The 12,658-nt window shown below is 36.1% G+C and overlaps 4 protein-coding genes across 4 annotated transcripts; 3 read left to right on the top strand and 1 right to left on the bottom strand.

Moving 5' to 3' along the window:
• Positions 1-909: 909 nt before the first annotated feature.
• Positions 910-3,979, bottom strand: LOC18994579 (endoglucanase 1). The gene is made up of 8 exons (XM_006418241.2): positions 3,663-3,979; positions 2,814-3,020; positions 2,522-2,722; positions 2,221-2,313; positions 1,951-2,112; positions 1,689-1,800; positions 1,447-1,610; positions 910-1,334 (listed from the first exon to the last, which is right to left on the bottom strand). The coding sequence occupies exons 1-8, from the start codon at positions 3,924-3,926 to the stop codon at positions 1,008-1,010; spliced, it is 1,530 nt and encodes a 509-aa protein (XP_006418304.1). The 5' UTR covers positions 3,927-3,979; the 3' UTR covers positions 910-1,007.
• Positions 3,980-7,568: 3,589 nt separating this feature from the next.
• On the top strand, positions 7,569-9,730 carry LOC18994578 (probable pectinesterase/pectinesterase inhibitor 7). The gene is made up of 2 exons (XM_006418240.2): positions 7,569-8,622; positions 8,912-9,730. Exons 1-2 carry the CDS (start codon positions 7,569-7,571, stop codon positions 9,604-9,606), a joined length of 1,749 nt encoding a protein of 582 aa, XP_006418303.1. The 3' UTR covers positions 9,607-9,730.
• A 294-nt stretch (positions 9,731-10,024) lies between these two features.
• On the top strand, positions 10,025-10,528 carry LOC18994577. Its single transcript, XM_024153159.1, is given in 1 exon segment — positions 10,025-10,528. A coding segment is annotated over 1 exon segment (447 nt). The 5' UTR covers positions 10,025-10,081.
• A 1,172-nt stretch (positions 10,529-11,700) lies between these two features.
• On the top strand, positions 11,701-12,448 carry LOC18994576. Its single transcript, XM_006418238.2, has one exon. The coding sequence runs from the start codon at positions 11,825-11,827 to the stop codon at positions 12,347-12,349; it is 525 nt and encodes a 174-aa protein (XP_006418301.1). The 5' UTR covers positions 11,701-11,824; the 3' UTR covers positions 12,350-12,448.
• Positions 12,449-12,658: the final 210 nt, after the last annotated feature.

Below are 12,658 nucleotides of genomic sequence, written 5' to 3'. Positions count from 1 at the left end.
TAACTAAAATTGCAACAAATTACTATCGCTTGTTTCTTTGTGATCTATGTTTCCTAAATTTATGTTTATGTAAAAGGTAATTTTGAACAACAATACTTAATTATTTTTCAAGTTGTTTTTTGTATCTTACGCTGTAAACAGACAATAAATTAGCTGTATCATATCAAACTAATTAAAATATAGTCATTATACTTTTTACTTCACAATGAAAAATTACTTAATAACTCCATTTCATTCTATGAATCTTGGTTTAAATAATTTTCCATCATTATTTCTCTGATTAAAATAATGGTGAAGAATGACTAAAAATGTTAATAGAATGAAAATATCACTGTCACCAACTCACCATTATCACACCATTGTAGGATCTTATATTAACGATTCAAAGCCGTGATTGACATTAAAATAAAAATATTTGTGGATTATATATTCAACACATTGTCTTTCTTTTATAGATGAAAATTTTAATCACGAAAATTATGAAAGGAAATCTGTCATAACATTAACAGAGACAGTGACAGCTTTAATCGACACATCTCTCTCTATCTGGTCAATTGCTCATTTCCCATGAAAAAATTCATCATCCTTCGTCATAATTTTAATATTTTATATCCTTTCAACAATATTATTTTCTAGTCCAGCAGGAAGAAAAAAACACTCCTCTCCCTTTGTTAAGTAAATTATCGAGCAAACTAGAAAACTAGATAGTAGCTTTGTTTGTTTACCATCTCTTTTACAGTTCTACTATATGACTATATCAATAAGTTTGTTTTTAGTTAAAATCCGTCAATACATCGTAGAGAGTTTCGGATAAGCGAGCGAGGCCATACATGATAGAGCATAATATATGATTAAATATTTAACATCAATTACTACCACATCATCTAAACACATCATTCAGACAAATCGGACCATCTTAGCCATTCATTCATAGAATCACTAGTACATTACTACTTAATTAACATTTTAATAGCAACGGCTAATTAATTACGATTTATAAAGCTTAATTAGACGAAGGAGCGAGCGAGATAAGCCAGAGCTCCAACAAGTGGGGCGTTAATGTAAGTGGCTGGCTCGGACCGTTGGTAGTCGGACCGTTCGTCAGGGAATTGGTCGTTCTGGTCCGGACCACCAACGACCGCACCGAGTAGAACGTTGGGATTAGGAGACTGAGAGTTGTACATGGAGAAGCCGTCGTGGCATTGGATCTTGGTCGGGTGGTTTGCGACGGAGGGGAGAGATGAGCCACGGTGATGAATCCGACGTGGATATTTCGGACCATAACCGACCATGTATGACATTTTTAATGGGTTGTCTCCAAGTAGATAGTCCACCTGTCATATAATCAATCATCAGTTAATTTGTATAACACTTTTGGCTCGGTCTCGGTTTACATTTAATTGACTAGAATTAATGCAAAACAAGAAGATTATATAAACGAATTACCTGTTTCTTGGCGATGGAGCGGAGGCGGGCGGGGGTGACGACGGAGCCACCACAGTGAGCGACGGTGCGAGCAGAGGACAAGTATTTGGCGTAGGTCAAGAGCAAGAACGATGTTGACGTCACGTATTGCATGTTGCTCTCACCCATCTTGAACAAAAGCCCACCTATACGTACATGTATATGTAACTTTTGTAAATTCCTTGATTTTTAATAAGATCTTTAGAATATAAAAAGCAAAAAACCTGGTGTGTATTGGGAAGAGGAAAATGGAGCTCCAGGTATAACAGAGCAGATAAAATTATCAGCATGCTCTTTGTATTCTTCAAGTGTCTTCACTTTCTGAATCAGAAACTCCTATAAAATAAAATATTTAAAAAATCACATAAATGGGTTTCCCCTAGAAAACCAGTCTTTACCGAGAAAATCAAGCTCTATGACTGGTTTAAAATTTCAATATTTAATCACTTTTAAAATTAGGATTTGTTTTCATTTTTTGTTTTAGACCTTGGAGAGAAGAATCCTGGCACCAACATGCTTATTATCCCAACTAAACATGTTATCAGACTCATCAGCTCCAAGGTTTTGTCCATAATCTTTTATGTAACTGAGATATGTGGGCTTATTTGTTGCTTTGTGTAACCAAGCTGCACCCCATAACAATTCATCCTGAAAAAAAAAGAAACATTAATTCGATTTTACATTTTCGATATTAATCGTTACAGGATTTTAGAAACAAAAATTAGACCCATTATCAAAATTTAAAAAACTTTGAACCTGATATCCGGAGTAAGAACAGTAGAACGGACAAACTTCTGGTTTTAGGCCAGCGCTGTAGGGTCCTCTGTATTTGTCCGCAAATTCAAAAACCTTAAAAACCCACAAAAGCAATTTCATTAATGCGCTCAGACTTATAACATTTTGAATTCGCAAATTCTGTGGTTTAAAAAAAAAATGCAACATGATTATTAAATGCCGATTTGAGGATTGTTTCCTTTTTGTTAACTTTGAAGAATGACAATGTGGTTATTGTCTTTATAATAATGATTTTTTTTTTTTTTTGGGTTAGTTGAGTTACCGTTATGGCTCGTTGGAGGAGGAGATTAGAATAAGAAGGGTCACAATTGCGGAAAACAATGGAAGCGGCGGCAAGAGCGGCCGCGATTTCACCGGCGATATCAGAACCAGGATTGTTCTTGTCTACTTTAAACACACTTCTTGGTGTATCCATGTCTTCTGGTCTCTCCCAACAAGCATGGTCCATGTTTGGATCACCAACCTATAAAACGCTAACATAAACCATTTCTTCCTCTGTTTTCCAAAAAATTGACTTGTTTACAAGAGAGAATTTATGAGTAAAATTAAGAAACCTGAACATAAATGGTGTCAGGATGTGAAGTGGCCTTGAGGAGAAAGTCAGTGGCCCAACGAACTGCGTTTTTAGCGTTTGGTAATTCAGAATTCATGAGACCACCAAACTCAATTAAACTCCATGAGAGCATTGTGGTTGTGAATGCCATTGGGAATCCAAACTTCATATTGTCCCCTGCGTCGTAGTATCCTCCAACCAAGTCCACCTACAAATTTAACCCAAATTAACCAAGATTAATAAGGATTTTCAAAAAGATTAGAATGTTTCACTCTGTCATAAAGATTGATTCTTTATTTTTTGTTTGGTGGACCTAGAAAGCCCGTTCTAAAATTGTAAAAAGTTTCAAATATGGATTATCTTTTACTCTGTTTTATACATCACGCCCATAAGGCTAAATTTTTTTGATGAATTTCATAGAGAAAATTTAACTAAAAAACCATTAGCAAAAATTAGTGGTTCAGATATGAATTGTGTTTCCTCTGTTTTAGACATCAAAACGCCCTATATGTTGAATCTTGGTGGAGAAATTAAACATAAAATACCCAATACAACAACAAGGTTTCTTCAAATACAATGATGTTTACTCAGTTTTATGCATCAAACCCATAAAGGCTGAATCTTTTGAAGGAGAAATTTAAAAAATATTCGTGAACAAAATAAGGGCTTCAAAAATGGAGTTTTATTTTCTCTGTTTAATATTTTGATGAATATATATATGTCTAATCTAAACTATGTTGTTCAATACTGTAAGATTGTAACCAATCACGGAAAATGAAAAGAAAGAAAATGAAAAAACACGACACATTTTCCACTTAAAAAAAACGGGGAAGAAAGTAGTGTAATTTACGTTGAGGGCAGAGCCATCAGAGAGACCAGAGTTACTCCTCCAAGTCATCCTTTGGTTCGGAGGAAGTTTTCCGGATCTTTGACCTTCGAAGAAGAGAATGGATTTGGTGAGAGCGTCTTTGTAATTGTGGTTGTCGAGGCGGTGACGATGGTGGAGGCTGCGTAGAGAAGGAGAAGGTGAGGAGAAGCCATCGGAAAGAAGCAAGAAGAAAGAGAGAAAGATGATGATGACTCGAAAAGAAGGAGAAGAGAGAGGAAGAGGCATTTTTCTCTGAGCTTGGGTTAACCAATGAATGAACTGTGTGTAGAAGAAGAAGAAGAAGCTTGCTGCTATATGAACAGAGGAAGTAAGCTTTTTTATAGAAATACTGGTTTTCTCTCTCCTCACTTTCCACCTTCTCTCTCACCGAGCTATTAAACCGCTTAGTTATGCTATTTAAAATGATATCAAATCATTAATTAACTTTAATGTCGATTTAACATTTTTTTCTGTTTTGTTTAATGGCAAGATGTGTTTTTCTTACTTTGTTATATTTTTGTACGGGAAATTATGTAAATCGATGTTTATGGCCAACACAACAACATAACTGAAAACAATTTCGTAAAAGTTTTGTTTTTAATTCGATATGAATGTGTTTTTTTTTAATATAAAAAGTCGTTAAGAATGTTTGGAACCGAAGAATCCAAGATATTAATTTCATTTGTGATATACCTGTCCGTTGTACACACTTATACTCTTAAATTCCCGATTTTAGACGAAAAGTTTTAGAAATGACAATATCATTTTTACGAGTTGACAAAAAAATAAAAAACACAGTTAGAAAATTTTGTTCACTTAGCTTTATTTAAAAAGAAATTTCGTTTGAAAGGATCTTGTAAATTTTTTTTTTTTTGATTTCTCATCGTTTAACACAATCTCGAAATCGTATAAGTTTTGTAACCCATTCACCCATACCGAAAATTCAGTCGAGACATTTAATTGTTGTTATCAGTAAGGTAAGAAGGGGAAGAAAAGAAGAAAAAATATTATCAAAAAGGAAAGAAAATTAATAATTCGAACCGTCAAGTCAATTTTACGTCGTATGACCAAAAATAATAATAATGAGATATGCATATGTTTTGTCAGAAAAGAAAAGAGATGGAGCTGAGAGAACGAAAGAACGAATGTGGAAGTTGTGGGCCTTGTGTCCAAAATCAGAACAAGTCCGGGTGGGTAAGGTGAAACATAATAACATGGAGGGGCTTTTAGTAATATTTTAAATATTAATCATTGTCCGTACGCTTGATTCGGCTCCTAGGGAGTGGGCTAATACTTCGAGGGCCCAACTTACAAAGTGGATAAGCAATATCTTCTACATTTACTCTTCGTAACATTAAATTAATGCAATGCATGCACATTGGTTTTTCATTATCTCCAAAAAAAAAGAAAATTAAAATAAATTAAAGTCTTTAATAACATTCTTGATAGTCTATAACTCTATATGGTTGAAGTTGGTTTGCCATTTCCATAAAGGATATAGTTGAAAACTCGAAGTTGAATATTATCCTTTTCCCGAAAGAGATCTTGTGGGAAGAGTGTTGCCAAAAACGATTTTTTTTATTGGTATATATATAGTCATATACATCATTGGTAAGGGGTTGAATAAGGACTAATAATGGGGGTGTGTATAGTACTACATGCTGCATGCATGTGATGAATCCTAGTAGGCTAGTATAATAATGTCACTCGTTACATTAAAATAAATTAAATGGACCGATGGTGACCTTCAAACCGGGCCATTTGACCGGCTTGTCGTTTTCCACGTTTTGGGATTCATAATAACTTTTTTTTGTTAAAGATGTTAGAGCATGTGAATCCAAAAGAGAGGGGTTGATTAGAATATAATAATATTTTTTTTTTGCTTTTAGTTTTTCTTTTTTATTTAATTCAAAAATTATAATTTTCGATCAATCAGAATGTTTCATTTCGGGATGATACCGTCTCTTCAGATTCGTCGGGATAATACTGTCTCTTCAAAATTAAGCTCTTTTATCTCAAAAACTGTGCCATGAACCCTACATGTACATGCTCTTAGATAATTCCTACTCTTAATGGCAAAACTGTCTTTCCGTTTCACAATTTACCATCATTTTATGGAAAATGTTAATTAGTTTAATACACCTCACCTGGATAAAAAAATCGATCCGTAACCACCACGAACTTGTATGTAGTTAATTTAGTGTTTGATTTTTATTTTTTGACATTTTTTTAGTTTATGTTAAGATATGAGTTTTTACATTATGTTAAAATGTTGTGTTAAGAATAGATAAAAGCATGTTTAGATATAAGGCTTTACAGTACACTCATGCTGCATTAGTTGATTTAGCGTTTTGTCCCGAATGTTTGACATGGTGCATTTGTACCCAACGAGTTTGTATATCTCAAGATTAGTCGGGTTAATTTCGCCATAAAAAGTACAGAATCTTAACATATTCTCTTCCTCTGTTACCTAGTAGTGAAATATGAACAAAACATCCAGAGCATTCTTTGAACATTCATACAGCAGAAGTATTTAGAACTGATGGTAATATACTAATATTAAATATTCGTTAGCATCGATATCCATCAAAATATATCGATTTCAGAGAAACAATTAAGATGGATTATGTTTTGGAGAAGTATTGGATTGGGTTTATGCCCAATAGAATAGCTGGGCCGGTATAATAGCAATACTTGCCCAATAAATGCTGTCTACGGATTAGATTCGTCTTCACGTTTTATTTACAACAGATTCGTGTTAACTAGATTCGTATTATTGCGTTAACATTTAGTTTTACTTTCCCCATCAGATTCGTGTTAATTAGATTCACAATACGTAAATATACCAAACAAAATATGAGTTAAAAATCATAATTAACCATAGTAACTGTCTTTAGCTGCAATTTGCAAACGATCTAATGTAAATTGTAATTTCGTCTGCTTAAATGACTGATGCAAACGACGTCGAGTTGTCAGTTAATCTGTCAAGGCACGCATAGAATTATTGTAACCGTTGAGATTCGATTAGCTCGCAGTATCAAGCCCTTAAAATATTTTAAAAGTCACCAGTTTAGAATAGTTTTTCGAATAAAAAACTTATTGATCAAACTACTATAGTTTTTGTCAGAAATATATGAAGAACGTTGAAATTAACTGTCATGAAAACAATTAATCTCTCAAGGCAGAACGGTACGCAAACGACCGACTCTGGCCTAGATTTGCAAACCATTAGATATCTAGTTGAATTTGTTTATATGAATATTACTTCTAGATCTTTGCGCGAAGATACCATAATGTTCGTCTAGTTTTCCATTAAATCGTATCTGCATTCAGATATATGGAGTAAGAATTCGATGTTGTTAAATTGGATTTGGATCCATCGACATATGTTATCCGACATGTTATAATTCAACAAATTGTTTTTAAAAAAGGTATATATTACTAATAATAAAATCACTCGATCAATCATCGAAATACATTATCATACACATCATATATTAAAGCATATCTTGTATTTATAATATATATGTAATGGATTATTCTTAAGATACAAGATTATGAGACGAACATATATAAGGTTCTGCATTAACAGCTAAGCAAGTTTGAATATGCAGACAAGAGTATCCGATGATAATTTATATATCCAGAAACAACCTACGCGTTTTTAAGACTCCCAAACGAGTTGACTTAGAAAAATAATCGCATTCAATATTAAATTATACTTGTGCACTTATATAAACATTAAATTGTTAAGAACAATAAACTTGATGGTAATTTACAAAAATGGACCCACCTCATCCTCATTCATCATCAACACACTCTATATAAACCACTAAACCTAAACTTCTTTATTCACAGTAAACAAAAAGCAATACATTTCCAGTAACAATGGAATCTCCAATACTCTTTCTCACCACAATATTATTATTATTCTTCGTTCAGGCACTCCTCGTTGCTTCTACAACTATATCAAACCCTTCAACGATCTGCAAAACGACGCCGGATCCAAAGTACTGCAAATCCGTTTTCCCACACAGCCAAGGCAATGTTCAGCAGTACGGCCGCTTCTCTATCCGCAAATCGCTATCGCAATCGCGAAAATTCATTCGTACGGTCGATAAATACATAAAACGCAACGCTCATTTGTCTCAACCCGCCGTTATTAGAGCGCTCCAAGACTGCCGTTTCCTAGCTGGTCTAACAATGGACTATCTTTTAACGTCGTTCGAAACCGTTAACGACACGTCATCAAAATCCTCTTCCTTTAAAACGCTGTCGTTTCCAAAAGCTGACGACGTCCACACACTTCTCTCCGCGGCGTTAACAAACGAGCAGACGTGTCTAGAGGGACTTACCACCGCCGCTTCTTCTTCCGCCACGTGGACAGTAAGAAACGGTGTCGCTTTGCCGCTCGTGAATGACACGAAGCTGTTTAGCGTCTCACTCGCTCTCTTCACTAAAGGCTGGGTCCCAAAAAAGAAGAAACGGGCCGGGTTTGCTTGGGCGCACCCGAGATCCGGATCAGCCACTCACACCAAGCCCTTCCGTCTATTCCGTAACGGAGCGCTACCGTTAAAGATGACGGAGCGAACAAAAGCCGTTTACGAGTCTCTTAGCAGAAGAAAACTCGCTGACGGTGACGGCAATGATGACGGAGACGACGGAAGCATGGTCTTGATAAGCGATATCGTTACCGTGAGTCAAGACGGGACCGGGAACTTTACCAACATCACGGCAGCCGTCGCGTCGGCGCCGAATAACACCGACGGAAGCGGCGGTTTCTTCTTGATCTACGTAACGGCGGGAATCTACGAAGAATACGTCTCGATCGCAAAGAACAAAAGGTATATGATGATGATCGGCGACGGGATTAATCAGACGGTGGTCACCGGAAATAGAAGCGTCGTCGACGGTTGGACAACTTTCAACTCCGCCACATTTGGTACGTCACACATCACATGTTATTAAATTATAATGTCTCGAGATCTTAAAGTGGTTTTTCTATAATATTTACTTTATCGAGTACGTCAAGAGATGCCTTTAATTATTGCATATACAACTATAGGTCAAAAAAGCTAGATTGAAAGTGGTGAATAGGAGACTAGATGCATTAATAATACCGAGTGTACTAACAAACATTTCATTTTATATTTTAGTACTATACATATAAGTATATAACCTAGTGGAAAGATGCATAAATTGATAATAACCGTGCACATGATTTTTTTCAGCTGTGACAGCACCGAACTTCGTGGCGGTAAACATAACTTTCCGGAACACGGCCGGACCGGAAAAGCACCAGGCGGTTGCGTTACGGAGCGGTGCAGATTTCTCTATTTTCTATAGTTGCAGTTTCGAGGCTTATCAAGATACGCTTTACACGCATTCTCTAAGACAGTTTTATAGAGAATGCGATGTTTACGGAACAGTGGATTTCATATTTGGAAACGCGGCTGTTGTGTTACAGAATTGCAATTTATATCCGAGACAACCGATGCCGAACCAGTTTAACGCCATCACCGCTCAAGGCCGGTCTGATCCGAACCAGAACACCGGTACGTCGATCCATAACTGTACGATTAAACCCGCGGATGATCTTGTCTCGAGTAACTATACGGTTAGGACGTATTTGGGTCGACCATGGAAAGAGTATTCACGGACGGTTATTATGCAATCGTACATTGACGGTTTTCTTGAACCGGTTGGTTGGAGAGAATGGAACGGGGATTTCGCATTGAGTACATTATACTATGCAGAGTTTAACAATACCGGACCGGGTTCAAACACTACAAACCGGGTCACATGGCCCGGTTATCAGGTGATTAATTCGACTGATGCAGCTAATTTCACAGTCACTGGTTTATTTCTCGAGGATGATTGGATTTGGAAGACCGGAGTGCCTTACAGCAGCGGTTTAATTTCATAATTATTTCTGTTTGTTATTTTCCCTTCTTTTTTTTTCTTAGCTAATTCATTTGAAGGCAGAAGCTGTATTTTTTGTTGTTGTTGTAACAATCCGGAAACCAAGCTCAACGCGAAAGAAATGTAAAGCCTGGTAACTGTAAACAATATAGGATGCAAGAAAAAAAAAACGAATATATTGAAACTATTATTATCAAAAAGAAAGAAAATAAATTGTTTAACATCAAAATTCGTTTCAAAACGACGTCGTGCGTCTGCTTTTTAACACGTGACCACTAAGCCTTTCGAATCTCGACCGTTCGTTCCATTTAGGGTCCGATCTCAACGTCTCTGAACCTAACTAATCCCTTCAATCTTCTTATAAACTAAAACACTTTAAACACATCAAAACCAACTTCTAAAGAGATTCAAGAACACGACTTCCGATCAAACAAGACACGAATCCAAGCAAACACACATAAATTGTCCAACATTAGAAAATGTCCATTTTTCTCCTGTCTTTCCTCTTTTTAGCGACTTCTTTCTTTGTTTCCGGCCAAAATCTAACTGCTTACGAGGTTGTCCAAAAGTACAAGTTCCCAAGAGGAATCTTACCACAAGGTGTCGTCGACTACGACCTAAACCCCAAAACGGGCTATTTCAAAGTCTAGTTCAACCGCACGTGTAAGTTTCCAATCGACACATACAAGCTCAAGTACCAGTCAACAGTCTCAGGCTTCATAAGAAACGGACGGGTCAGTAAACTGATGGGCGTAAGCGTTAAAGTGCTTTTCTTTTGGCTTAACATCACCGAGGTGTATCGTGACGATGACGAACTCGAACTCTCCGTTGGCGTTGCCTCCGAGGATATCTCGGTGCATCATTTCGCGAATAGCCCACAATGTGGTTGTGGGTTTTATTGTCGTAAGCTTGCTTTTTCTTCTTGAAGCCCATGGGCCTACACTATACATAAAATAAATACTTTATCTATTTTAAACTGAATAAATTATACTTGTATTCATGCTCAAATTCAATCCACTCTCTACTTTGCATGGAAAACCAGAAAAATATGTAAATGTTCGTTTTCAATCCACTCTACTTTGGAATGAACTAATTAATTAATTTTTGTTGGCTTATCAGCTAACAAACACTAAAGCCAACGTGTAACTAAGAATTTAATGATGAAATTGTTTTGTTAATTAGTTAGGCTAATTAGAGCATCTCCACCCCTCATACTCAGGAGGGGTTGTTAAACATTATTTAATAATAAATTTGACATCTTTAAAAATTAAGAACCCCTTTTCTATTTTTTAAATTCATTCCTCATACTCATTAAGAGTTGTTAAAATGTTAAATGGGCTGAGTTAATAGGTTAAGTTTTAAAAAAAAATTCTTCTAAAGCCTAAAACGATGTGAACATATTTTCTAGCCCAAATTATAATATCATCCGACATCAATCCGTAAACCAAATTTTATTGCATTACACATAATTTATAACAGTCAAAACATGAAAATTATACAAAATATATATAAAAGCATTATTAAAATCAGAAATACATGTAATTAGCCAAATTTTTGCCATATATGTTCAATTAAATCGGCTTTCAATCTGTGATGTATTTCGTTATCACGAATTTCATTCCGGATGCCGAATGACATTTTTTCCGATCCCGAGCTTCCAGTTTCTCAAACCTGCAAAAAAAATCAAAGAATTAAAAAACACAAGAAATATGATTAGACTGAGATTTTTATTGGGTCATATATGATTTTAAGCCCAAACACAACAAATGTTTATTCCAATTAAAAGCTACCACGTAAATATATACTCAAGAAAGAGAAACTCTTCCATAAGAGGTTATCAACTCAGTATATAAATTTTTATTAATTTCTGATTTATTTTAATTGCTTCAAAATTCTTATATCCCCACTACATCTCTGCAAGGAGATGGTCTTAGTTTCAAGGTTTTGGTAACAAAATGACAAAAAGACCCCTTGTTTATTATCCCAAAAATCCAAAAGGACACCTCATGTGCATTCTAATGACACGTGTCCAGTGGTTCGGTAGGAACGGCGTCGTTTATTGGTCGCTAGATGGGGCAGCTTAAAGTCTCTCACGTCTTTCCCGGAAAAGTCTATTTTCTCTCCGAGAAAGTGACGGAAAACAAATTCCAAACGGGATAAACCTAAAACCTAATCAGTATTTTTTGTTGCTCCTTATTCTAGAGATTCAGATTGGGTTTCGGATGGAAAGACCCATGTCTTTGCTTCCGATTTTAACCGCCTCGTTTCTATTCATATTCTGCGTTGCTCCACCGTTAATCACCGCCGATACAGATGGCGATTTGCCGACGGCGTACTCTCTCCTTCAGAGCTACAATTTCCCCGTCGGAATCCTTCCTAAAGGGGTCGTATCATATGATCTGGATGAATCCACGGGGAAATTCCACGCGTATTTCAACAAATCGTGCAGTTTCGCTCTTCAAGGCTCTTACCAATTGGATTACAAATCGACAATCTCTGGCTACATATCGGAGAACAAGATCACGAAGCTAACCGGCGTGAAAGTGAAAGTTCTCTTCTTGTGGCTCAACATTGTGGAGGTCATCAGGAACGGAGACGAACTCGAATTCTCCGTCGGGATCACATCGGCGAATTTCGCGATCGAAGAGTTTTACGAGTCGCCGCAGTGTGGATGCGGATTCGATTGCAACGGATTGAAATCCAAAACGGATAAATTGGGAAGAAAGCATTTTGTTTCTTCGGTTTGAAGGTACTTCGGTTGTAATTCATGCGAATGAGGAGACTTTCTTACAGAATCTGTACTCTTGGGATGCTTTTTGTTCCTTTTATCCAATCATTTGACATTATTAGTTTTCTGTGCTTCTTTGTTTCAACCATTGCTTTGTTTTGTCTCTGTTCTTCGAGTAATCAGCCGATGTATTTGTTGTATTTAGGAACCTACAAGCAATAAAACGGTGCAAGGAAGATCTATTCGTATGCCTCATGATAAAAATGTGATTTGATTTTCGTGTTTAGTTGATCAACGGTTTTGAGTATGCACTTTATGAATGTCCATG

Source organism: Eutrema salsugineum, unplaced genomic scaffold, assembly GCF_000478725.1.
Source record: "Eutrema salsugineum unplaced genomic scaffold, Eutsalg1_0 scaffold_5, whole genome shotgun sequence".
Classification (NCBI taxonomy): Eukaryota; Viridiplantae; Streptophyta; class Magnoliopsida; order Brassicales; family Brassicaceae; genus Eutrema; species Eutrema salsugineum.
The sequence above is the reverse complement of the archived record's forward strand: the minus strand, read 5'-3'. Positions and strand labels throughout refer to the sequence as shown.